General features: G+C 37.3%; 1 protein-coding gene across 5 annotated transcripts in view; it reads right to left on the bottom strand.

Annotated features, from left to right (window-relative positions):
- The window catches only part of LOC127881089 (DNA-directed RNA polymerase, mitochondrial-like), an 82,541-nt gene that overhangs the window by 1,660 nt on the left and 53,018 nt on the right, over positions 1–27,863 (bottom strand). The window contains exons 15-34 of one of the 5 annotated variants that reach the window (XM_052428774.1): positions 26,249–26,365; positions 24,816–24,857; positions 23,874–23,950; positions 22,902–22,968; positions 20,793–20,922; positions 19,750–19,871; positions 18,404–18,528; positions 17,938–18,049; positions 17,165–17,249; positions 15,685–15,796; positions 14,108–14,186; positions 12,951–13,073; positions 10,935–11,057; positions 10,352–10,522; positions 9,681–9,866; positions 5,333–5,490; positions 4,496–4,594; positions 3,662–3,734; positions 1,849–1,934; positions 441–505 (exon numbers count right to left, since the gene is read on the bottom strand). In XM_052428774.1, coding sequence (XP_052284734.1) covers positions 441–505; positions 1,849–1,934; positions 3,662–3,734; positions 4,496–4,594; positions 5,333–5,490; positions 9,681–9,866; positions 10,352–10,522; positions 10,935–11,057; positions 12,951–13,073; positions 14,108–14,186; positions 15,685–15,796; positions 17,165–17,249; positions 17,938–18,049; positions 18,404–18,528; positions 19,750–19,871; positions 20,793–20,922; positions 22,902–22,968; positions 23,874–23,950; positions 24,816–24,857; positions 26,249–26,365 — 2,152 coding nt within the window. The other 4 variants (XM_052428772.1, XM_052428776.1, XM_052428777.1 and 1 more) reach the window with 4 other exon arrangements.

Here is a 27,863-nt window from a genome sequence, read left to right as displayed (position 1 = left end):
TATCTTGGACAAATTCAAAAATGATGCCGGTTGGTTGAAAAACATGGCTGCCAGGGGGCGGGGCATTTTTCCTTATATGGCTATAGTAAAACCTTGTTAACACTCTATAGGCCACATTTATATTTCGATCTTTGTGAAACTTGATCAGAAGATTTGTCCCAATCATATCTTGTTATCTCAGGTGAGCGACTTTGGGCCTTTCAGGCCATCTTATTTCACTATTTTTAACAATTTGCAACTCATTTTTCAACAATTTTTGAAAGTTCACAAAACCTTTTTTTGTATTCCCAAAATGAGGGGACCAAGGCCGATTCACAAAGATTGGGGAAAAAGCCCTGTGATTAGCCTGTGCAGACTGCCAAGGCTGATATGGGAAGCCACTTTATGCACATGCATTAAGCCCTGTTTTCCCAGAGCAAGGGTCAGATAGTGATCACTACCTGTGGAGGGTACCGAGGTGAGAGTGTTGGCCAATCTGTCTCGTTTGGAACCTTCCAGATTAGAACTGAAACAAACATACTCAAACATGAACAAGTGGACAGAGTAGAAAAAGTTTAAGTGAAATAATCACCATGGCTTTAAACACTTCCAGTGCATCATTTTAACCATACGATAAACTTGTCCCTGTAGACACTTGCATACACATGTAAATACAGAACAAGAGATGTGTTTGTTAGAAACACAATGCCCCCTATTGTGCCCCTTTGAAATAAATTTTTCTTTTTTTTTACCTTTGACCTTGAAGGATTACCTTGACCTTGAACTTCCACCACTCAATATGTGCAGCTTAATGAGAACGCCGCTTTGAAAAAAAAAAAAAATAAATTTTACCTTTGACCTTGAAGGATGACCTTGAACTTCCACCATTCAAAATGTGCAGCTTCATGAGATACACAGGCATGCCAAATATCAAGTTTCTATCTTCAATAATGCAAAAGTTATGGCCGTTAATTTTTTTTTCCGGACGGACGAACAGACTGACATACACACATATACTATCATGCTGACTGACGGACAGTTCAACTGCTATATGCCATCCTACCGGGGGCATAAAAATATAATATAAAATAATATAAGATTACATATATTACTAAACAATGCCCCCTACTGCGCTGCTTTGAAGCCATATATTTGACCTTTGACCTTGAAGGATCACCTTGACCTTTCACCACTCAAAATGTGCAGGTCCATTAGATATGCATGAATGCCAAATATCGAGTTGCTATCTTCAATATTGCAAAATTTGACATTTGACCTTGACCTTGAAGGATGACCTTGACCTTTCACTGCTCAAAATGTGCAGCTCCATGAGATACACATGCATGCCAAATATCAAGTTGCTATCTTCAATATTGAAAAAGATATGGCCAGTGTTGAAGTTTTCGGGCGGACATACAGACGCCATATATTTGACATTTGACCTTGACCTTTCACCACTCAAAATCTTCAGCTCCATGAGATGCACATGCATGCCAAATATCAAGTTGCTATGTTTAATATTGAAAAAGTTATGGCCATTAAAGTTTTCGGACGGACAGACTGACTTGACTGACTGACTGACAGTTCAACTGCTATATGCAACCCTCCTGGGGGAATAATAAAATATAATATATAAAATCAAATAAAATTTGAAATACTATCAAAATTTGCATTCAGACATTAAATGATTGGCAATTGAACTTTTAATAAATTTTCATTCTGCTCTATTTCATTAAATGCATCATATTTCTGATATAAGATGTCTGGAAATAAATAATTTAAACAAGAAGGGAAGTGTTTAAACATTTGCAGAAAATTCGGATCCATCTATTCTGGCAACTTCAAGATCATATGTAGTTTTGTGCCAACCTGTTGATGTACCGGTCCATGAAGAACTGGGACAGGTTCTGGAGTATGGGCTGACTGTGCAGGGCCACAAACTGCTCCCTCGTGATCTGAGATGGACAGCAATACACTCACAATACAATACATATATGGGCTGACTGTGCAGGGCCACAAACTGCTCCCTAGTGATCTGAGATGGACAGCAATACTCTCACAATACAATAAATACATATATGGACAGACTGTGCAGGGCCACAAACTGCTCCCTGGTGATCTGAGATGGACAACAATACACTCACAATACAATACATATATGGGCTGACTGTGCAGGGCCACAAACTGCTCCCTTGTGATCTGAGATGGACAGCAATACACTCACAATACAATACATATATGGACTGACTGTGCTGGGCCACAAACTGCTCCCTCGTGATCTGAGATGGACAGCAATACACTCACAATACAATACATATATGGGCTGACTGTGCAGGGCCACAAACTGCTCCCTCGTGATCTGAGATGGAAAGCAATACACTCACAAAACAATACATATATGGGCTGACTGTGTAGGGCCACAAACTGCTCCCTCGTGATCTGAGATGGACAACAATACACTCAAAATACCATACATATGAGTCGGGCTCTTTTCAGGGCCACAAACTGCTCCCTTGTGATCTGAGGTGGACAACAATACACTCACAATACAATACATATATGGGCTGACTGTGCAGGGCCACAAACTGCTCCCTCGTGATCTGAGGTGGACAACAATACACTCACAATACAATACATATATGGGCTGACTGTGCAGGGCCACAAACTGCTCCCTCTTGATTTGAGGTGGACAACAATACACTCACAATACAATACATATATGGGCTGACTGTGCAGGGCCACAAACTGCTCCCTTGTGATCTGAGATGGACAGCAATACACTCACAATACAATACATATATGGGCTGACTGTGCAGGGCCACAAACTGCTCCCTCGTGATCTGAGATGGACAGCAATACACTCACAATACAATACATATATGGGCTGACTGTGCTGGGCCACAAACTGCTCCCTCGTGATCTGAGATGGACAACAATACACTCACAATACAATACATATATGGGCTTACTGTGCAGGGCCACAAACTGCTCCCTTGTGTTCTGAGATGGACAACAATACACTCACAATACAGTTCAAATGAGTCGCGCTCTGTGCAAACTGGGCTTAATGCCTGTGTGTAAAGAGTCGTCCCTGATCAGCCTGTGCTGTCCCCATTATGCAAGTCAGGAACAACACTTTTCTAGACTGGAGTTTTGTTAAAAAGAAAATACCTGTAACCCTTTCCCACTTAGAAGCAAATTGAAAATAGCTATGTGCAAACAGCAGAAAACCCAAACAGCCTGCGAGTAACTCTGTCTGTTCAGATTTTATGCTGTTTGCTGCTCAACAGTATCTTAAGGTTGGAATTGAAACTTTTAAAACTTCAATCAGGTTATAAAGGTCTTAAATTAAATTCAACTCTCTAAGGGACTACAAATGCGTCAAAATATGTGTCTCAGTGTTTAAGGATTAAATAAGAAATTTCATACAGGCTAAAATTCGAATATGACATAACATATATCTATTCACTGACACTTATCAATGTTTGAGTCACATGATCAAAAGCTTGCACAATAGTAAAATGTCAGCAAGTTAGAATCAGGATTTGCCATTTTTCATGGCAATTAAACTTTTTCCGCCATTATAGATTTAAAAAATGGGATGCTGTTACACATAGGTGTGGGTTATACATGGTTAAATACGATACACTGTTCTCTTACAATATTCATGAGGTTAACTTACAATATTCATGAGGTTAACATCTGCAGCATGGGTCCAGAAGCAGTCGTGGACAGCAGAGTATGTGATACCCTTCCTGCAATGGAATATGAAACTGGGAGAACGGGGTTAAATGCATGTGCATACAGTGCCGTCCCAGATTAGCCTGTGCACTTCCTGGTATGGCTCTGGGAGAACGGGGCTTATTGCATGTGAATTAAGAGCCGTCCCAGATTAGCCTGCACAGAGTGCACAGGCTAATCAGGGATAACTCCACCTCAACTGGATTTCTGCTTAGCAGTGGCTTCCTTTCATCAAAATACACCATCAAAGTTTTTGATACCATGAAAAAAGTATTACCATGACAAACAAGACTATTGCCAAACAATATATGTCCCCTACCGACTTTACCATTGTCAGAAATTCCACCATTGTCAGATTTTTTATATATATTTGTTTCCATAGCAACCAGAATTTTTGACATAGGAACAGAATGAAATGACGTGCATAATGTCCATATTGCCATCTATCCATGTTTCAAGTTTCATGAAAAAATATGAAGAACTTTTAAAGTTATCGCAGGATCCAGAAAACCACCATTTTCAGCAGTATTTCTAGTCTATTTGTTGCCATAGCAACCAGAATTTTTGATGTAGGATCAAAATGAAATGACATGCATAATGTCCATAATGCCATCCATCCATGTTTCAAGTTTCATGAAAAAATATTAAGAGCTTTAAAAGTTATCGCAGGATCCAGAAAAGTGTGACAGACAGACAGACTCACAGAGCGAAAACCATAAGTCCCCTCCGGTGAAACCGGTAGGGGAAAATACACACTTTTCACAGTAGTCCATACCTATGGCAGTGTAAAGCAGTCAGCATCATGTGGGTGGCGTCCAGGGAGTGGACAAAGTTCGGAGAGAACCCGTTCTTCTGTCTCCTGTCGTGAACCTGCCTGCAAACAACACAAACCAGACGTAAGGCATTTTTAATGCATGTGCATTAGGTTGGCACAGGCGTATCAGAAACACTATCCATCGATTTTTCCAGGAAACTGCAGGATGCATTCTGGGTAATTTCCAGAGTCATCTATACCAAGGACAGAGTTTGAAATCACAACTTAGTTTCAGGCTGAAAATAAGCACTGTGAACAAATTTCAGTCTTTGGATTGATGTACTTATAAAATACTATAAAGATGTTACTAGTATATTGTTATTTTAAACTTCTTGTCAGTAAATAATATATTTTCATTACTTTACCAGAGTGATGGTTCTCAAACTGAATGTATTCCTCTAATTGAGAAATAGGATGGTCAACACTTATGTTGACAAAAGTTGTCAATACAAGTAAAAGCCAAATGTCATTTAGAGGAACTTTGATTAGTGACAAGTAACCAATAGGGGAGTTTTTTCACCTTTTTGAGAATGTGATTGGGTCCCTTAGAATTGGGAAAATTGCTAAGATATGATCAAATTGGAAAATCAGCGTTCTTGTTATTTTTGCTAACAAATAATTTAAATAGGGAATACAAGTGTTTGCTGCAATATTATACATTTTTTTAAAGCTTCTATTGTCAATTTTAAGGTCCCCATTGGGGAAAAAATATAGCCTCTTTACAATAATGAATCGTATAGCGGCCCCACATTTGAATGACAAAACAACACTGAACAGGAAATGTTCAATGTCCCATACAGAAATTTAGAGTCCTTGATGAAGACGGGCATGCAATCCAGGTTCATGGACATCTCCCGATAGTACGCCTGGATGACGGGAAAGTTGAGAGGCGTGATCCACTCCACAGGGGAGTTGGCAGTACGAGAGATGGCCAGGGCACACTTGTCAAACCACGTCTGAAATGGACAAACAGTGGTCAAACCACGTCTGATATGGAAAAACAGAGGTCAAACCATGTCTGAAATGGACAAACAGTGGTCAAACCACATCTGAACTGGACAGTGGTCAAGCCACATCTGAAATGGAAAAACAGTGGTCAAACCGCGTCTGAAATGGTAAAACTGGTCAAAACACGTCTGCAATGGACAAAACGTGGGCAAACCACATTTGAAATGGACAAACAGGGGTGGAACAACTTCTGCAATGGACAAAAAGTGGTCAAACCACATCTGAAATGGAACAAGAGGGCCATGATGGCCCTGAATCGCTCACCTGACTAACCTTGCTTCATAAACTTAAATTTTATTAGACCCATATACAATCCCAAGCCAAATTTCATTAATTAATACATTCTGACAAAATTTCATTAAGACGTGATGAAAACTGTGACCTCTTTCATCTACACAAGGTTTTACTAGAATTGGCCCGGTGACTTAATTTTTGACCCCAGATGACCCATATACGATCCAAAATCAGATATTATCAAGATAAACATTCTGACCATATTTCATTAAGATCATATGAAAACTATGACCTCTATTGTCTTCACAAAGTTTTCCTATGATTTGACCTGGTGACCTAGCTTTTGACCCCAGATGACCCTAATACAATCCCAACCCAGATTTTATCAAGATTAATATTCTGGTCAAATTTCATAAAGATTTAATGACTGTGACCTCTACTGTCTACAAAAGTTTTTTTTAAATCTGACCTAGTTTTTGACCCTAGATGACCCAAATTCAATCCCAACCCAGATTTTAACAAGACAAACATTCTGACTCTATTTCATTAAGGTCTGATGAAAACTGTGACCTCTATAGTCTACACAAGGTTTTTCTATTATTTGACCTAGTGCCTAGTTGCTGACCCCAGATGACCCAAATACAATCCAAACAGGGCTCCCCTGGCCCAAAAATTTCTGTAGCCAACTTTTTAGCCAAATGGAATTTTGTGTAGCCAAATATTAGAAACTGTAGCCAAAGTTTTAGCAAAGCATTTGCAGGGGTCAAAGTTGGATATTTTGAAAATCCTGAACTTAAAGCTGCGGGCTGGGGGCCGCAGGGCCCTCAGTGGGTCCAGGGGACAAGGGGGCCAGAGGCCCCCGGAGGCTCCTGGATTCGACGCATTAAAAGGGTGCCTGTACCTGTTCTGGTTATTCTATTTTCTTTAAAAAAAAAAACATATACATATATTTGAAAATCTTCATGTATTTGATAAGGAACACACAAAAGTTAGTCAAAAGGCAATTCATTCACATGCACCCACTGTCTGGCATGGACTCGACTGCAGGTGTTGCTTTTGAAGAACCCGGTCAAACCTGTAACAGTCGTTACAAATTATTATATTTTTCACACATACTTTAAAAAGTCAATAATACATGTTTAATAAATGCAGAATCAAATGTTTGTCACCATTTATATTCACAGAATCATGCTTCCAGAAGCCTCCACATTCACCTAAGAAAATTGGGTATGGTGGCTTCTGCTCAACAGTTAAAATTGAAAATTTCAGCATGGGTTCCCCTAGTTTTTATCCCAATCGTTTTGTTTGAATGCTAAATAATTGTATCCCGGTGTGACCCAAATTCGACGATGTAATGGTTACATGAAGCAATATTTAGCAAATAATTAAAGAAATAATGAAATGTTAAATAGCACAAAATAATAATTTTAAACTCGGCTGTATTACTTTGAAATGATTCCAAGACAATAATCATCCATTTAATCGATAAAAATAGAACATCGTCGAATTTGGGTTACCGTAGGTTGCCCATATTTGTTTTACAAAAAGTAAAAAAAAACATTTCTTGCTGCTGGGCTCATATGTTGGGGACAATAAAACATTTTGTTTAACTAAAAAAGACCTGTCCCAGTCAGCAGAAATGGCGTATTTGATCGTATTTTCAATTACTGTTAAAATTCTTTTACTGTTTTATGCTTTATTCAAAGGTCAAAATATTTTAAAAGCTCACAATCAATGAATCAAACGTTATTAATAAAAAAAATTGGCAAATTTGCTAGATCTATCTTGCTGATTTTTGATGCAAAAAAAACTAAACAATAAACTTTAGCAACAGAAAATACGACCAAATTCGGGGTGTTAGTTTAAAAAAAATAAAAACCCTACCTGGTTGGTCTTGAGGGTTCTTATATTCTTTATGTGATTAGGGTCCTCTGCGTGGAAACGAAATGCCTTCTTCCCACAAGACTGATAATTTAGGGTTTTCGTACAAACTTCTCAAATCGCTTTTCCACAAGCTTCCACTTTTATCAACCATTTCCCTCACGCCCGTAGACTACAGCGTAGTCTTTCTCGTGTAACCATTCCCAGCGCCACTTATTTTATGCACCTTCAAGATCTTTCACCTTATATCCAACAGGCAAGTATCTCGTTGCCATTTTTGTCAACTTGAGTCTAAACACAGCTTCCCATTCGACATTAAATATATGCAAAAAGTACTCAAATTGATTTAAATCAGCAGCAATCTTTAATCTTTAATCAGATGTAATTGTTTATTTAAGCCGCTACGATGTACAATTTGTTTTCACATCAGTAATTTGTCTCGATGACCGGTGTGTATGCCGACTGCGTATCAATTTTTCAGATCAATAACACGGCGATGCATTGAAGCACAGTCTACAGCTTAAAGCGGTTAATATCTGGGACTGCATGTCAGGAAAAAAATCAATACCGATATTTCGCATTGTTCAATAATTAAGCAACGATTAATAACACTTATCCTTTATGGATTTTCATGAAATAAAAACCATAATAAAGAAAATTGTATTCTCTTTAATCTGATTTTTAAATTATTATAATACACTTAGTGAAAAACAATAAATTATGCTGTTAAAGGTTTTTCTATTATTTGACCTTGTGACCTAGTTTTTGACCCCAGATGACCCATATACAATTCCAACCCAGATTTCATCAAGACAAACATTCTGACCAAATTTCATAAAGATTGGATGTAAAATGTAACCTCTATTGTCTACACAAGGTTTTTCTATTATTTGACCTAGTGATCTAGTTTTTGACCCCAGATGACCCAAATACAATCCCAACCCAGATTTCTTCAAGATAAGCATTCTGACCAAATTTCATACAGATTGCATGAAAAATGTGGAAGATTTATGAAAGTTTTCACAAAATAGGCAAAAACGAATAAACATGCAAAGTTCAACGAGCTCCTGCGGCCATGTTTTTTGATGAATCAAATTTCTTTGAACAACTTTTTCAGGGGAGCCTTCAAAGGTCATCCCTGTGAAATGTTTTGAAAATCTGATGAGCGGTTTCTGACAAGAAGATTTTTTAAGATTTTTACCATATATGGTCATGGCGGCCATCTTGGTTATGTGATCAAATTCTTTTTAACAATTCTTTTGTCCCATGACCTAGGGACGCTCCACATGAAATTTAGTTGAAATTGGCTCAATGGTTTAGTAGAAGAAGATGTTTACAAATTGTTAACAGACAGACAGACAGACAGACAGACAGACGGACGGACGGACGCCGGACGCTGAGTGATCACAATAGCTCACCCCGAGCTATCGCTCAGGTGAGCTAAAAACAGAGGTCAAAACAGTTCTGCAATGGACAAAAAGTGGTCAAACCACATCTGATATGGACAAACTGTGGTCGAACAACTTCTAACATGGACAAAAAGTGGTCAAACCACATCTGAAATGGACAAACAGTGGTAGACATAAATCCTATTCATTTTTAAATAAAGTTTAACATTTTCAGACTTCTCAGTTTTCCACTTAATCAACCAGTTTTTATTACAGGATATCCAGTAAATGTTTAAGTAGCCAGTTTAATCCCTTATAATAACAAATCTTCTTTTTAAATCTTTCATGTCTTATTTATTACTCGAACAATAACCTGATAGGTAAGAAATGAATTAAAAAAGTATTCCTATATATGAGAATATTGCTATTAATTAACTTAAGCCCATAATATTTTCAGGAGTATTATGTATTCAAGCGCCTAAACTCGATACTCACCTGTATCGCTGTGGCACAGTTGATATGGATTTCCACCTAGCAAGGGAGGTAATTTGTTCAATCCCAACCCAACAGCGTTTCAATAAGCCTTAGGCTTTCAATACAATTAAGCTTAAATAAATAGTTTAAAGCAAGATTACTTGTATTTCCTTAGCACTGGTAAAGAGCTTCCTCATGCAGTCGAATGTAGTCTTCATGAGGTACTGTGAGGCCACATTGATGTGTTCGTCCGGGAAATCCTTGTAGTCTAGTTGGCGGAAAATCTGTTTGCGGGCGCCGTAACTAGTAACACCGTACACAGTCGTCATGATCGACTGTTTTATCACCTGCAGGAAACAGTGTTCATTGAAATGGTTTAATAATTGCCTTAAATAGGTATCAGTTGTTAAACTAATCATCAATGGAATAACAGTGTCTTATCAAGGTGTATGTGGTTTGAGTAGGTATCAAAGCCTTTACTTGGTATCAGTGCCTTAACAAGGCAACATAGCATCTTACATTAGCAATTATAACAGACTTAATGCACATGTTTACTATCCACCTAACACTCAAGATTACAACCCATCTTACATGTAAGGTTGCAAGCAAGCTTACGCTCAAGGTTACAGCCCACCTAAAAATCAAGGTTACAACCCATCTAACGCTTAGGTTTACAACAGACCTTACACTCAAGATTACACCCCACCTTACGCTCCAGGTACTCCTTACACTCAAGATTACAACCCACCTTACGCTCCAGGTACTCCTTACACTCAAGATTACAACCCACCTTACGCTCCAGGTACTCCTTACACTCAAGATTACAACCCACCTTACGCTCCAGGTACTCCTTACACTCAAGATTACACCCCACCTTACGCTCCAGGTACTCCTTACACTCAAGATTACACCCCACCTTACGCTCCAGGTACTCCTTGCACAGAGCGGCTATCTTGGCCTGGGGTCCCTTAGACTCTATCTCTTGCTCTATCTCTTTTCCCACCTGAAATAAAAGAATTCTGTTAGAAAATCAAATATTAAATTTAAAGCTTTCTTACAAGAATCAACTTTAATAGGCTTCATTTCCAAACCTTAGATACTGATGAACAGCAAACAGCATAAAAGATAAACAGACTGCGAGTTACTCGCAGGCTGTTCCGGTTTTATGCTGGTTGCAAAAGCCTTTTTCTCTTCTTCCTTCTATTAATGCATATGTGTGAATCCCAAACCACTCTTTCCTCCTAAACTGGATATCCTCCCAAACTGGATATTTGCAATGAGGAGACCTCTTTACAACAAAAATAATATCGAAGCGAAAAATGATTAATCTGGGCCGACACTTTACGCCAATGCATTAAGCCCAGTTTTCCCATAACAAGAGTCATCTACTGGTAGTCCAATGGCTGCTTACTCACCAGAGCTACGACCTCTGAATACACGTCGGCGGGAATCTCAGCTGGGTGCAGATTGACAGACTTGGCTCCCTCCCCATCTCGACCCAGGGCAGCAAAGTGTTGCAGTCCATTGCAGGACCCGTCCTGAAGGATTCAGTACAGTAGTGTGCACGGGCTGCAGTACATGTTAAACATGCATCAAACTATTAATGTGTAAAATATGACTGTTTTGCTTAGGAAAATACAATCATACCCATAAATGTAGAATGTAGGTTTAATCAGAACACTCAGAACACCACATTTATAAAAAGGATGCAATACACATTGCAAAAATACATGAATTGAGGGGCAAAATGTAGCATTGTAAGTTCTTTATATTTAATCTACAAAAAAGCATATTTTTTAAATATAAATTGGAGACAAAGGCGATTATTATATAATCTTAAGGCATAATGAGACCTTCTAATGGTTACATCATTGACATGGTCGATACGATGAATTGCAATAATGCATTTGCGCCACGTATTCAGTGGCAAAGGTGAGATAATGCATTTCGACATGTTGCTATGGTTATCTTATGTATGTGGACATTTTGCTATTGTGTCCTGATGTGTCGGAACATAATGTGACATAATGCTATGGTTACATAAATAACTGATGTATAGGAACCAGTGTTTTTGGTGGAACTTTTGCCCAAACTACCTTAGCAAATATAATGCAACAAACACTTGTTTGTTAAATTGTATAGCATAAGTTGCAAAAACAAGAGCTGTCAGAGGACAGCGCGCTTGACTATTCGAGTGCTTGACATTATAACGTAAGCCATCATGGGGAAATTGTTCATATTCAATAATTTATTAGACGATCTTTCAAAAATAAAAAAAGGAAAACAAATTTATTTTTTTTTTGGGGGGGGGGGGGGGAGTAGGAAGGGGGGGGGGCTGAGAGGGGGGTATAATGTGGGGTGGGGTAATTTATTAGATTATCTTTAAAAAAAAATGGGGGGGGGGAAGGGGGGTGAGAGGGGGGTATAATGTGGGGTGGGGTAATTTATTAGATGATGTTTAAAAAAAAAAATTGTTTGGTGGGGTAGGGGGGGGGTAGCGGGTGGGAGGGTGGTATAATGTGTTAAAAAAAAATTGGGGGGGGGGAGGAGGTTGGGGGGGGGAGGGATTCTGGGTAGTGGCGTGGGGTATTGTTTGGGTGGAATCCATTGTGGTATTGAGGTAAGTGCTGTTTTGTCAAAGTAATAATTCAACTGTAAAATGTGATCATAAATAAAGAAGTTATGGCAATTTAAGCAAAATGTTCAATAATCTAAGTGTAAAAGGGGCCATAATTATGTAAAAATGCTTGATACAGTGGTCCGCTCTTATTTATAGGTTGGGGTCATGTTGGTAAACAAGTATGCAAAATATAAAAGCAATATGTCAAAGGATATAGGAAATATTTGGGGTAGTACGCAAACTTTAACATTGATTTATCAATAATATGCAAATTCTGAGTATAAAAGGGGCAATAATTATGACAAAATGCTTGATAGAGTTGTCTGCTTTTGTTTATATGTTGGGGTCATGTTTGTAAACAAGTATGCAAAATATGAAAGCAATATGTCAAGGGACTATGAAAATAAATGGGGTAGTACGAAAACTTTAACATTTGCTGCATATTTTAAGTTGAAAAGGGGCCATAATGATGACAAAATGCTTGATAGAGTTGTCTGCTCTTGTTTATAGGTTGGGGTCATGTTGGTAAACTAGTATGCAAAATATGAAAGCAATATGTCAAGGGACAAAGAAAATATTTGGGGTAGTACGAAAACTTTTACATTTGCACGCTAACGCAGACGCCGACGCCGTGGTGAGTAGGATAGCTCCACTATATATTTTATATATAATAGTCGAGCTAAAAAACAAAACACACTTTCCTTACCAATCCAAGAGATCCAGCCCCATTCCCAAAATGGAGAAAAAAAAGGGGAGCATGTGACATGTTGCTAGAGTTACCTGATGTATGGGGACATGTTGCTATGGTTACCTGATGTATGGGTACATGTGACACGTAGGAGGCTGGGTCCCCACTGCGTGTGGCATTGGCGACCTCCATACATAGGGACAGACACTGCCAGGGCTCTTCAATTGTCCTCCACCAGCCCCGACCCTGCACACAGAATATAGGTTCAAGAGGTCACTGGGTCAAGGTCTGGTTAAGCAAATATTGGAATGTTTTTTTAGCCCTTTGTATATTAAATTGCTAGGAAAAAATACTTCCCTATCCGTCTTTTATTTATTTGAATCTCACTCTAAGAAAACAGGGCTTAATGCATGTGCATAAAGAGTCGGATAAGCCTGTGCGAATTGCCGCCCACCTAAACTGAATTTTTGCTTTCAGGAGCCATCTTTAAACAAACAAGAGATGTGTTTGTCAATAACACAATGCCCCCTACTGTGCTGCTTTGATTTATTGTTTGATCATTTGGCAGGTACAGAACTCCCTTCAAAACTTATTACTTCCCTTGGATTTGTTTTTTTGACCTTTGACCTTAAAGGATGACATTGACCTTGACCTTTCACCACTCAAAATGTGCAGCTCCATGAGATACACATGAATGCCAAATATCAAGTTGCTATCTGAAGCGACATAGAAGTTATGAGCATTTTTCGAAACCTAAACGCAAAGTGTGACGGACAGACGGACAAATGTACATACAGACGGACAGTCTGATCACTATATGCCCTCCTTCGGGGCCATAAAAATAGTATCAAAGCAGAAAGGGTCGTCCCTGATAATCCTGTGTGAAGTGCACAAGCTAATATGAGAGGACTCTTTATGCATTAAACCCCATTTCCCCAAGCGCTTCTGATTTGTTAAATTTCAAAGCAAATTTTTCTGTTTGACATGTGATTTCCCAACTTTAACTCTTTCTGTTTGACAAGAATTCTATTTTCTTGAAAATGATTGTAAGTTTATCTAATAGAACAATTGAGATATACATGTAATAGATGTTAAATGCTTTTCTCCTCTCTGGATACAAATCACAATATTATATTTTTGTTTTCTAGAAAAAACAGACTCACCTACTTTTATAAATCTTCATTTAAATATTCTGCCTAAAATTCTTCTCCATTAAAATCACATTTGCAACATTCGTACATATTTTGTTTCTATAAATGCTATTCCCATCAAAAACTTACATTGAGAGGGTTGTCTGCAGAGTCCAGAATGTCAGGCATGATTTCATCTGCATAGAGCAGCTTCTCAGCATTGGAAGACCTGAAAGGAACTGAGTGGTTTTAACCCCTTCATCCATAAGAAGCAAAGTAAAAATAGCTATGTGCAAACAGCATAAAACCAGAACACCTTGTGAGTAACTCTCATTCTGTTCAGGTTTAATGCTGTTTGCTGCTCATCAGTATCTAAGGGATGGAAATGAACCCAAAGCCTAATCTGGAATGAAGCTTAAGGCACATGCATTAAACCCTCTTTTAATAGAGGACGGCTCATATTTATCAATAGTTTTAAGGTACAACAAGTCAGCCCAAAAATAACGGAAAAGCCTAACCTCATTGTAAACTTCACAAAACGTGCGATAATTACCAGACCACGATGATTAAAAGGAACAAGAGCACCGCATAACGGGTGCCACGCTCGGCTATGATAGCTTGTCAGACTTTTTTATCATTTGGTCATTTTGCAGCTATAGAAATCATCTCCCTTTAAAGATTATTACTTCCCTTGAATTTAGTCCAATCCAACTGGGACGTGGGGGAGGGGGGGGGGGGGGGGGGGGGGTGGGGGTGGGGAGGGTCTCACAGTCAATTATTGGTTTAAAAGAGATCATAACCACAGTTGATCATGTATCTATGGACATAAGCCAACAGGTATGTAATGAACATCAAAGAAATTATAATTATATCATTAAAAAAACTTTGACAAATCAATCATTTGGGTTATAAATAATCAAAATAATAAATCTGTACAGTAACTGTGAAAATAACTTCAATTCTTGGTAAGGAAATATATAATATGAGATTTATAATTATATAAATTACCTCCCTTGAAAATAATTGTCTGTAACAAATCTCTATTTTTAGTAGCAAATAATTAAAAGCCACTACCGTGACTGTAGATTCACCACTCAAAATGTGCAGCTCTATGAGATACACATGCATGCCAAATATATAAAGTGGCTATGTTCAATATTGAATAATTTTCTCCCTTTTTAAAGCTTATTACTTCCCTTAAATCTTTTTTTACCATAGACCATAAAGGATGACCTTGACCTTTTACCACAATGTGTTTGTCAGAAACACAATGCCGCCTACTGCGCCGCTTTGATTTATTTAACAAAAATATATACATGGGCAGGTCAGATAACAATGTCAATTTAAAGCTTATTACTTCCCTTGACTTTGTTTTTTTCGACCCTAGACCTTGAAGGATGATGTTCACCTTGAAATTTTACCACTCAAAACGTGCAGCTCGATGAGATACACATGCATGCCAAATATCAAGGTGCTATCTTCAATATTTAAAAAGTTATGGCCAATGTTAAGGTTTTAGCACGACGCCTATGGCGGATGATAGGACGACGAGCTGGCTATGACAATATCTCGGGTTTTCTCCGAAAACCGCCTCGCTAAAAAAATTAATAAAAGCGGTAAGTGTTGAACCTGATCAGCCTGTGCAAGACTGCACAGGCTAATCTGGGATGACACTTTAAGCACATGCATTAAGCCAAAGTTTATCAGATCCCGGCTAAATTAACCACCTTTTCTTGAGCCCTGTAAGATTCACCAGGTGCAGCTTGACCCAGCTGAGTCCCTCGGGCCCAAGGGGCTTGCCTCGGGCGAACATCTGCAGGCTGCGAACAAAGTCCTGACCTGCCAAAAAAAATACAAACCCATCTTTACTTTCTACACAGTTATATATCATCCTGAATTTTGACATAGCTACTATTTATTTCAATATTGGCCCGAACTTAAATGATATATATTTCATACTTGAACTAAAATTGATTGTCCATTGTGGTCATGTTCCATAGCCTCATTTGCATAATCATGCATAATCATTTGACTTTAAGCTAGCATATACACAATAACAATGGCTGATGCAATGTCTTGCTGTAGAGTATTATATGTTTAATGATTATTGTATATCAAGGGTGGTTTAATTTGAAAATAGAAATTTAAATTCTTATGCATAAATCAAAATGATTCTGGTATAAATTTCTCAACAACTTTCTATTATCATAAATTAACAATCAGGCAAATATTTAAACCCTTTCCCATTCAGAAACAAAGTAAAAATGGCTATGTGCAAACGACATAAAACCAGAACAGCCTGCTAGTAACTCACAGTCTGTTAAGGTTTTATGCTCTTTGCTACTCATCAGTATCTAAGTTTGGAAATGAAGCCTTTAAAACTTGCATTTGGTAAGAAAGGTCTTTAATTAATTTAACTATCTTAGGGACCACACATGTGTCAAAATACGTATCCAAGTTGTAAAGGGTTGAAAGAGATCATCCCAGAACCTCCTTCTCAGCAAAATGCCCTTAATTCATGTGCATTAAGTGGTGTCCAAAATAAGCCAGTATTTTTCGCCAAAAATTGTTTTTCCACTAAGAACAGACATCATTTAAATCAAACAAACAATGAAAGTGGAAAGTGTCGTCCCTGAATAGCCTGTGCCGACTTCACAGATTTGTCTGGGACGAAACGTTACGTACATGCATTATGCCCTCTTTTCCCAGAGTGCAACTTAATAGATGATGAATGTAGAAAACTGAACCATTTTCCCACTGGAATGAAATATCATGAACAATTCTCTAAAGATTGAACAAGAGAAGTGTTTGTCAGAAACACAATGGCCCCTACTGCGCCACTTTGAATTAAAAAAAAAAAAATATTACATCCCTTTAAAAAATATTACTTCCCTTGTTAAAATTATCTGTACTTGCCAAATTATATAAAATAAAAATTATCTCCCTTTAAAGCTTGTTACTTCCCTTGGATTTTATTTTTTGACCTTTGACCTTTAGGGATGACCTTGACCTTGCACCACTCAAAATGTGCAGCTCCATGAGATACACATGCATGCCAAATATCAAGTTGCTATCTTCAATATTGTAAAAGATATGGCCAATGTTAAAGTTTTCGGACGGACACACAGACTGACAGATAGACAGACAGTTTAACTGCTAAATGCCACCCTACCGGGGGCATAAAAATAAATTAACATTCAAAGGTACCTTGGTGATTGAAATGTGGCGGTATCGGATACACACGACCTCTGAAGTCCATTTTCATAGGAAACCACATCACGTTATCTTTGTACTGAAACCCAGAACACACATATATGAATTATACAGTGTTTCTTGTTATTATTCCCCGCCGAAAGTCGAGGGACATAGTTTATGTCCTTTAGTCAGTCCTTCTGAAACCAACTTTTCAGGTCTATACCTCAGAAACTATACAGGATTTCAACATGAAACTTCATTGGTGTATACATAGAGGATATTTTGTTGGATTTGGTGGAATATCGATAATAATTCACGAGTGATCATAAAAAATATATTTTCTCTATGATCCCGAGTGAATCAAAATCGATATTCTACGAATTCCAAAAAATATCCTCTATGCTAACAAATGTTTATTTTTTTATTTTTGCCATTCTGGACAATATAATGCCCCATTGGGCGCCCCCCTCCCCCATGTATTCTAAAAGAAAGCTGATCAGTATAGTTTTATAAACATCAATGCAGAGTAATCTCCCTTGGTAAAATTGCCTTTAATATGGGTTAACAATGGGGAAACCAAAGATATCTAAAAATGTTAGTGAGGGCAAGCACAACCTCAAATCTTGGCTTTAAGAATATGCACAAGTTCTTCCTCAAACTAGGATTCAGTCAGACTCAAAAATAATAAAAACTTCTGGCAACACAACTATGAGCATGATGATCAAAATAAAAAGTTGACTCAACTATATTCATGATACTAAGCCAACATGTTTGCTCTGACATACAGTGTTGGCTATGGACAGCTTGTATAGACAGGACCACCAAAGGCTATTGGTCTCCTTGTACAGCTTCCTGTACTTCTCCAACTCCTTAGAATACTGCAACTCCAGTGCTTTCCTGTAACACGCAAACACGGGGCTTAATGTACGAGTGTAAAGAGAGGCAAACACGGGGCTTAATGTACGAGTGTAAAGAGGATTTACGTTAAAAGATACTTCCTTCACATGGAAAATTAAATTACAACTGAAAGTGTGCAGACTGCAGAGGTTAATCTGGGATTACACTTTAAGCACATGCTTTCAAACCATTTTTTTTCCTAAACGAATCCAATACCATCGTAAGAAGTTTCATACATAACTGATTTCACAAACAAAGATGGCCAATATTAGTTTTTCTAAATACACTCAAAGCATTATAAATGTGTATCACCAATAAACATCTTTCTGTTTTTTTACAAAAAAATGGGCATACTTTTGCTTCACGCCTGCTTTCGTGGTGTCTGGTTTCTCTGGTGCAGGTATGTTGTCTGGCAGGTTTGGAATGTCAAGATCAGGGTCACCACCGGACCGGAACACCTTCAATATGACCTCTAGAACCTGCAAGGTCAAGTTAAGTTATTATATAGAGAATAATAGGTTAGTGTTGATTATAGATTAGGTTTATCATGCGAAGCTTAGAAAACAAAAAGCACGAGCCTTGGCGAGTGCTTTTTCGTTTTCATGCCGAGCATGATAAACCTGATCTATATTCAAAACTAATCTATTATTCTATTTATCCCACTTTTTATTTTGTAAACCTTTTTGTTTAAACAAAATAAGTTTGACTGGATGATTTCGCTGGATTTTTGACGTCATTTCGTCGAAATATTGACGTCATTTACTGCAGTTGATTATAGATGATATTTAATCAACATGGCTTTATTCAACCGAATTCGCTGTAAAAGTGGGATAAAAATGTGTTGTTTTGATTGAATTTACGTTTAAGAGCTCAAACTAAATGACGAATGGTAGCTTTCATAAAATAAACAAGACTATTGTCAAGCAATATAAGTCCCCTACCGGCTCCACCATTGTCAGAAATTCAAGATTTTTTTTTTATATTTGTTGCCATAGCAACCAATTTTTTTTATTTAGGAACAAAATGAAATGACGTGCATAATTTCCATATTGCCATCTATCCATGTTTCAAGTTTTATGAACAAATATTAAAAACTTTAAAAGTTATTGCAGGATCCAGAAAACCACCATTTTCAGCAGTATTTCTAGTCCATTTGTTGCCATAGCAACCAGAATTTTTGATGTCGGAACGAAATGAAATAACGTGCATAATGTACATATTGCCATCTATCTATGTTTCAAGTTACATAAAAAAAATATTAAGAACTTTAAAAGTTATCCCAGGATCCAGAAAACCACCATTTTCAGCAGTATGTCTATTTGTTGCCATAGCAACCAGAATTTTTTACGTCGGAACGAAATGAAATGACGTGCATAATGTCCATATTGCCATCTATCCATGTTTCAATTTTCATGAAAAATTATTAAGAACTTTAAAACACAGGATCCAGAAAAACCACCATTTTCAGCAGTATTTCTTGTCTATTTGATGCCATAGCAACCATAATTTTTGACGTAGGAAAAAAATGAAATGACGTGCATAATGTCCATATTGCCATCTATCCATGTTCCAAGTTTCATGAAAAAATATTAAAAACTTTTAAAGTTATCGCAGGATCCAGAAAAGTGTGACGGACGGACGGAGACAAACCATAACTCCCCTCCGATGAAACCGGTAGGGGACTAAAAACTGGACATTACTGGTTTGTTGATGATCCATGCGCACGTTCCGAGGATGTTCAAAGTGTCCAATACTGGAGCAGCCTTGTCTGACATGTCTTTGAACTTGGTCAGCTGCTGGTCTCCACACCCACAACTGTCATCTACACAGAACGGACATTGACTTAGCATGTGTGTAAAGTGTTAGCCCAGATTAGCCAGTGTAGTCAACACAGGCTAATCAGGGAAGAAAATTGTTCGCCTAAACTAGATTTTTGCGAAAAAGAGACTTTCTTTTAATTGAAAATACAATTCAAGCTGAAAGTGTTGTCCATGCATAGCCAATGCTGATTGCACAGGCTTATCTGGGATGACACTTTAAACACATGCATGTCTGCAACGTTTTCCCCGAGGATCAAATGCATGTTAATAATAATTCAATTCAATAGATACTGGAACAATAAAACAAAAGAAATGTTTTCAAGAGGGATATTCTAGAAACTATCCAATGGACTTTTACTTAGGGCAAGGCACCAAATGCCATTATAATGAAGGACAATATATCCAACAAAACATTTGCATACCAAACTAATAAATAACAAGAGATCTGTTCGTCAGAAAAACAATGCCCCTACTGCGCCGCTTTCATTAATTTTATTTTTTTTATCATTTGGCAGGTTCAGATAATTTTTACAAGGGAAGTAATATTTTTAAGAGATATAATAAAACATATTACTTCCCTTGTAAAAATGATCTGTACCTGCCAAATGATAAATATAAATTATCTCCCTTTAAAGCTTGTTACTTCCCTTGGAATTGCTTTTTTTGACCTTGAAGGATTATGACCTTGACCTTTCACCACTCAAAATGTGCAGCTCCATGAGATTCACATGCATGCCAAATAGCAAGTTGCTATCTAAAATTTTGCAAAAGTTATGAACAATGTTAAAGTTTTGGAACAGACGGACAGATAGATAGACAGACAGACAGACTGACGGACAGTTCAACTGCTATATGCCCCCCTACCGGAGGCATAAAAAGGATACAAATGCCCCTTTTTGAAGGAGAGCTGCTTATTTACTCACGGACACTGCAGAAGTTTCCCCCGCTGTCAGGACTTGTGTAAGGTATCACAGGGCACAGGCTCGGGATTTCAAACGTCTTAAACTTCAGGTCAGCCTCTGCATTCCTCAGTCGCAGAAGCATCGGGTGGGACTGAAAATAGTGGAATCACATATCTCTTGCTAAATCAAGTGTTTTGTGTGTGTTTTCATGGACATTTTCTTAAATATATCATGCAAATATATCCATGGGTGAAAGCTGAAAATGTCTGAAAACCAGAAAATTTTGCTGGGTATCCAGGGGGTGGCTAATGGCTAGGGCCCTTGATGGGTGCAGGGCATCACAGGTGAGGGGCACAGAGGTTGGAGCCCCTATAGATCCAGAAATTTAGCCAATTAGCCCCCCAAAAAACAACCTTCTTACGTACATAAAGGCATACTTTACCCACTCCCACTCAGAAGCAAAGTGCAAACAGCATAAAACCAGCATCAGGTTTTATGCTGTTTGCTGCTCATCAGTATCTATGGGTTGGAAATAAAGCCTTAAAAACTTGAATCAAGTAAAAAAAGGTCTTTGATTAAATTTAACTTTCTAAGAGTCTACAAACACGTCAAAAAACATATTTAAGTGGTAAAGCTTTAACAAAAGATGTCTACAGAAATATGTAGGCAGATCCTCCTACAAGCAGGCCATTCAAATTCATTCATTTTCACTTCGCTTCTTATTGGGGGTAAAGGGTTAAAATGAGAAAGTCAGAAAGGGCTGGCAGCATTCTTCTCTCAACAGATTTAGTGGTTTTCCCAGGCCGTTTAAGCGTGGCGCTGGGCAATGCCCTTTTTTTGTAGCACCACGCTGCCCCTTTCAAAGTCCTTTAGCGCCACGCTGCCCTTTTCAAAGGCAGTCGCCCTGCCCTTTCATGACATGAGCACCCGCTGTTTTCTGTGCCCTTATTGATAACATCTTAATAGCCCTTTGTCCAAACTACTTTGCCGACTAGTATCAGAGTATGGCCCCAAGGCCGCGAAGATTCGCTCGGTTATGAATTAGACAAGCGTGTATAACCAGTGTCAATATTTATCGATAATTTCAGTGGCTTATACCAAGCACACTAATTGGTCGGTAATGTGTACTCGTCCATGATAAAACCGTGGACAGTTAATTCGGAGACATCTATTGGAAAAAGTGCATTTCATGCATAATACAGTAATATCAAAACATTTATTATAGATTAAGATAATTAATTATTGACATAATTACTGTAACGTTTTCTAATTAAACAAAATGCGAATCGCGTATAAGGCGGACTTATTATACGAGTTTATGTTGCTATGCGCACCTGTCGCTTATCATTTTAACAAGATGGCAAACAATACAGCAAATAAATTGTGATTCTCTGCAAAAATAGCAAATAACGATCGAATAAACGATGGAGATCACACATATATAAGGGATTAATGAAATGCATGAGATAACGAGCGATGCATTAAACTTTAAACACAACGACAACATATTTGTTAGTAATCTGTTCAGTTGATGTATGTCACGGAAACGAGTGTTTGCAAATTGTTAGCGTTCAGTTTAGTCATTTTACTGGCAAAACTTCTGACAAGATTATCATTAGAAAATGGGATAAGACAAACATGGTTTCATTTATATGTTAGTGGATCTGTGTATAATCAGATTCATATGCATATATTGCTTTATTATGTTTGTCATTCTGTACAGTTTACTGCAACAGCATGCAACTTAAATGGAGACATAGCAAGGTAAATGTATTAATATTAATAAAAGTAAGTTAAATACATCAATTACCATTAAATGTGCTTGTTTATATTTGTATGTGTATGTTTCTCTCAAAACCACTTATTCACGGAAAGTTTTTGCCCTTTTTTACCTAAACTGCGCGTTAAAATGCCCTTTTTCAAAGTAATGCGCCATGCCCGTTTTCCCTCCAGGGAAAAACACTAAGATTTGTTTGCCTTCTTTATTAACCTGTTAATTTTACTTAAGGATTTATTTATACTTAATGGAATCTGAAATAGTGCAACATTGTTTTCAAACAAGAAATATTAACAAATTTATGAATTTCTGAAATGATCCTGATTCAGAATCTATTACTGGTTCTAACTTACCAATAGTTCATTGATCTGTTTCATATTCCTGGAGCGTTTAACTTTCTGAAACGCCTTTGCATAGCGTCTGAAAGGGACAAAAAATCAAGATTAAGTTACGAAGCCCAAACATAAACCCTTTGCATGCTGGGAAATTTGTCGTCTGCTAAAATGTTGTCTGCTGAATTTCTAAAAGTAGCATTTTCTTCGATTTTTTTTCAAAGAAAACTATCAGAATAGCAAAAAGTTTGGATCCTGATGAGGCGCCACGTTCTTTGGCGTCTCATCTGGATCCAAACTGTTTGCAAAGGCCTTCAAAATTCGGTTCCAGCACTGAAAGAGTTAATAAATATACCGTTACAGATACCTATGCCGGAAATTGTGGGATCGTACGATGACAAGGTATCTCCTGACCAGACTGTGAGAATGGAGCAGGAGCTACTCTGAGGGATTATGGCATTAGACCCATTTTGCATGATGCAAATCTTATTGATATTTCATTTTGTGGAATAAAATTATCAGTAATGTATCAATTATTCACCTACAGATAATCTCATTCAGATACTGGCTTTATTTCGGTATAAAAGAAAAAATCCATATATAATCCCAGTATTTCACACTTTAAAATCATTTTTTGTATTCAATGGAACACGAAGAATGGTAAAACATCATTAAAGTACACATTATAATAACCATATGAAAGCATGTACATATTTGCATAGAAAATAAATAAATTTTTATGTTCCAAATCAATACAATAGTTGCTGCTTTTGCAATTTGTATTGATGTCATTTATCCTTAATCGTTATGTAACAAATGGAATGTTTCATTGTTGAGGTGTTCAGGTTGGATGTATCATATTCGCCAATGTAGTTAAAATGTACCTTGCGATCTCTAAAATTCAACGTGCGAGATACAACCTAACAGATCATCACGGTCATATTCTCTACGTTCCACTTAAATGGCAAAGTAAATATTGGAGTCTTTGCTTACACTGGTTTGTTCTTGTAGAAGAAGTTGGTATTGATGTCTGTGTTCTCATAAACAATGTCAAACAGGAAGTCTCCGATCTACAAAACACGATAGCTAGAGGTGCTCAAATGTAATATGTTACGAATCAAAACAAATCAACTGCATCATGCAAAAACAAGTGTTTTCCCTAGCGCAGCTCTCACCAAGCCTGCACAATGCTTAACCCTACGCATGCTGGGAAATGTGTTGTCTATTAAAATGTTGTCTGCTGAATTTCTAAAATTAGCATTTTCTTCGAATTTTTTTCAAAGAATACTATCAGAATAGCAAACAGTTTGGATCCAGATGAAACGCCACTTTCTGTGGCGTCTCATCTGGATCCAAACTGTTTGCAAAGGCCTTCAAAATTTGGTTGCAGCACTAAAAGAGTTAATCTTGTCAGGAGCTCTACGCTGTAGTCATGCACGGTTTCATGGTTTCATTGGCCGACAGGCTGGTCCCTAACTACGCTAGCTGCATATGGCTTAACCCTTTGCAAGCTGGGATATTTGTCGTCTGCTAAATTTCTACAATTAGCATTTTCTTTATATTTTTTTAAAGGCCACTATTAGAATAGCAAACAGTTTGGGTCATGGTCAGACGCCACGTTTTGTGGCGTCTGATCTTGATCCAAACTGTTTGCAAAGGCCTTTAAAATCGGCTCAAGGGCTAAAAGGGTTAAGAACCATTTTCTCTGATGCAGCTTCAATAGTTTTGTACATAACATATCAGCTGTATGATAACACCTGATACATTTAGTAATAATAATTATGATAATAATAATAATAATACACTCAAAATCAAGACATCTTTCAAAATAAAATTCTTAAGATACTTAAATTGCACTATAATTGAATGGCTTGTTACATAATTCTATGGTATAATTATCAATCTATCCCCGAGGTAACAAGATTGGACACTAACCATTCTGTTGATGGAAATGGACCATCGTGGGACTGGAATCTCCTGCAGAAAATTACAAGGTTAACCCTTTACCACTTAGATATGTATTTGATGCATTTGCAGTCCTTTAGAAAGTAGACTTTAATTGAAGACCTTTCTTACTATATTCAAGTTTTTTAGGCTTCATTTCTAACCCTTAGATACTGATAAGCAGCAAACAGCATAAAACCTAACAGACTGCGAGTTACTCGCAGACTGTTCTGGTTTTATTCTGGTAGCAAAAGCCATTTTCATATTCTTCTTATGGGAGAAAGGCTTAAGTTAGTTGTTAAACAAACAAATCCACTAAAAAGTGAGCCTCCCTTTTCGAAAACGGGTCTTAATGCATATGGATAGTGTCATCCCAGATAAACCTAAGCTATTCGCACAGGCTAATCTGGGATAACACTTTCTGCCTTGACTGAATTGGTTAAGAAGAGATTTCCTTGAAATCACAAAATCCATAGCAACGCAAAGTGTTGTCTCTGATTAGACTGTTCTTACTACACAGGCTTATCTGGGACAACCCTAAATGCATTAAACTTTGAATGAAAAAAGTTCAAAGTTGTGACAAATACTCAAAGGTTATTCAATGAAAAATTTGTGTCAATGAATTTGTTTATTGCTTTTATGTTTATCAATATTAAAACCTACTCATAGTTACCATTAACTACCCAGTTTATCCTATTATAATAATTAGTTCATAATTGAATAAAAAAAAAATTGAAATCATGTGTACTTTTTTCATTCTTGGCAAAATTGTTTTTATAAATATCTTTCGAGGATAATCTTATTTTGTCTAGAGACTTTAAGTTTTTAATAATTTTCTATTGTGAAAACTTTCATTGTACCGTAATTTTGATTTGAAGTGTTAGATTAACTTATACACAACAAGAAGAACAGGTGAACAACTGAACACTACTGGAATAATCAGAAACATGGAACAAATAGCTCATACTTCTATAAAAAGACCATTTGAGTCGCGTTTTGACAAACCTGGGCTTAATGCATGTGGGTAAAAAGTTTTCCCAGATTAGCCTGTGCAGCCTGCACAGGCTAATTAGGGATGACACTTTCCGCTTTTATGACTTTTTTTGTTTAAATGAAGTCTCTTCTTAGCAAAAATCCAATTTAGGCGGAAAGTGTTGTCCCTGATTAGCCTGTGCGAACTGCACAGTCAAATCTGGGACGACACTTTACGCACATGCATTATGCCCAGTTTTCTCAGACCACGACACATTTACATCTCAGCCCTAAGCACAACATGCTCATGGTGAGCTATTGTGATCAACATGTGTCCCTTGTTGACCATCGTTCGTCAACATGAACAACTACATTTTGAACACTCTAAAAATAATGTACTGCCAAATTTCATGTTAACAATACATCAGTGTTTAACGGTGCAATCACTGTACCATATTATTGCCATCATTAAGCCTCTGAAGGATCCGGTTCCACTCCGCGCGTAGATTCGAGACATCCTGATCTGGGTCACTTAGACGCTCTACGTAGCTAGCATACGCTCTGTGCAGCTGAATAGACCACAATTATACACAAATACATGATATATAGAGGAAACATACAAGTGTTGTTCTGGGAAGACTGGGCCTCATGCATAGTTATGGTGTCGTCCCAGATTAGCCTGTGAAGTTCGCCAAGGCTAATCAGGGATGACACTCCAATTTTATGGTGTTTTTTTTATTTAAAAAAGTCTCTTCTTAACGTAAATAAAGTTTAAGTGGAAAGTCTTGTCCCTGATAAGCCTGTGCTTGGTTCACAGGCTGATCTATGATGAAACTTTACACACATTCCTCAAATCCTGTTTTTTATAGGATGAGGGTTGTTTATTTGTGAGATGATTGTTTCAAAACAACTCTGGAAAAGGCAGGCCAATACACATTTCAATGAGCGAGTGATTTCAAGATTAAACAGATTTTTGATCTATGTACCACTATAATTAATACAGCTAATAGAAATGTACACACAACTGATTTAAAATAACAAAAATACTTAAAATCAACGAATATATCACAAAACATTTCATAAAATAAAGTTAATCCATAAAAAAATCAGTTTTCCTTATGGCAATACCCAAAATTTAAACGATAGACGTGGTATGGTAACATATAGTAAACAAGATACAAATTATTCATTTTTATTTTTTGTGGGACACTATTAATTCCATGTTAATTTCCCACCACAATATCCGAAAATTTACCAGCAAACGCAAACTGGCTTCAGGCAGCGTTGGAAGAACAACATATTAATAGGAATCATTGGTAGACCAGATGTCCAATTACAGGACTGATATTTGGAATAAATGTTACTACAATTATACAGAATCAGGGCTTTTTTCCATCTTAGTAAAGCGGTATTTGCTCCCACAAATAGCGAAATATTGATTTGGAAAATTTTCAACATTGTGAAACAAGAGCTGTCAAAGGACAGCGCACTCGACTATTCGAGTGCATAACAGCGTAACGTAAGCCATCATGGGGAAATTGTTCATATTCAATAATTTATTAGACAATCTTTCAAAAATAAAAGGAAAACAAAAAAAACTTTTTTTTGGGGGGGGGGGTTGAGAGGGGGGTATAATGTGGGGTGTGGTCATTTGTTAGACAATCTTTCAAAAATAAAAAAAGGAAAAAATATATTAAAAATTTGGGGTGGGGGGGTAGGGGGGGAGGGAAGGGATTCTGGGTAGGGGCGTGGGGTATTGTTTGGGTGGAATCCATTGTGGTATTCAGGTAAGTGCTGTTTTGTGAAAGTAATAATAAAATGTGATCACAAATAAAGAAGTTATGGCAATTTAAGCAAAACGTTAAATTATCTAAGTGGAAAAGGGGCCATAATTATGTCAAAATGCTTGATACAGTGGTCTGCTCTTGTTTCAAGGTTGGGGTCATGTTGGTAAACAAGAATGCAAAATATAAAAGCAATATGTCAAAGGATATAGGAAATATTTGGGGTAGTACGCAAACTATAACATAGATATATCTATCAATAATATGCATATTCTAAGTATAA

Source organism: Dreissena polymorpha, chromosome 5, assembly GCF_020536995.1.
Source record: "Dreissena polymorpha isolate Duluth1 chromosome 5, UMN_Dpol_1.0, whole genome shotgun sequence".
NCBI lineage: Eukaryota > Metazoa > Mollusca > Bivalvia > Myida > Dreissenidae > Dreissena > Dreissena polymorpha.
The sequence above is the reverse complement of the archived record's forward strand: the minus strand, read 5'-3'. Positions and strand labels throughout refer to the sequence as shown.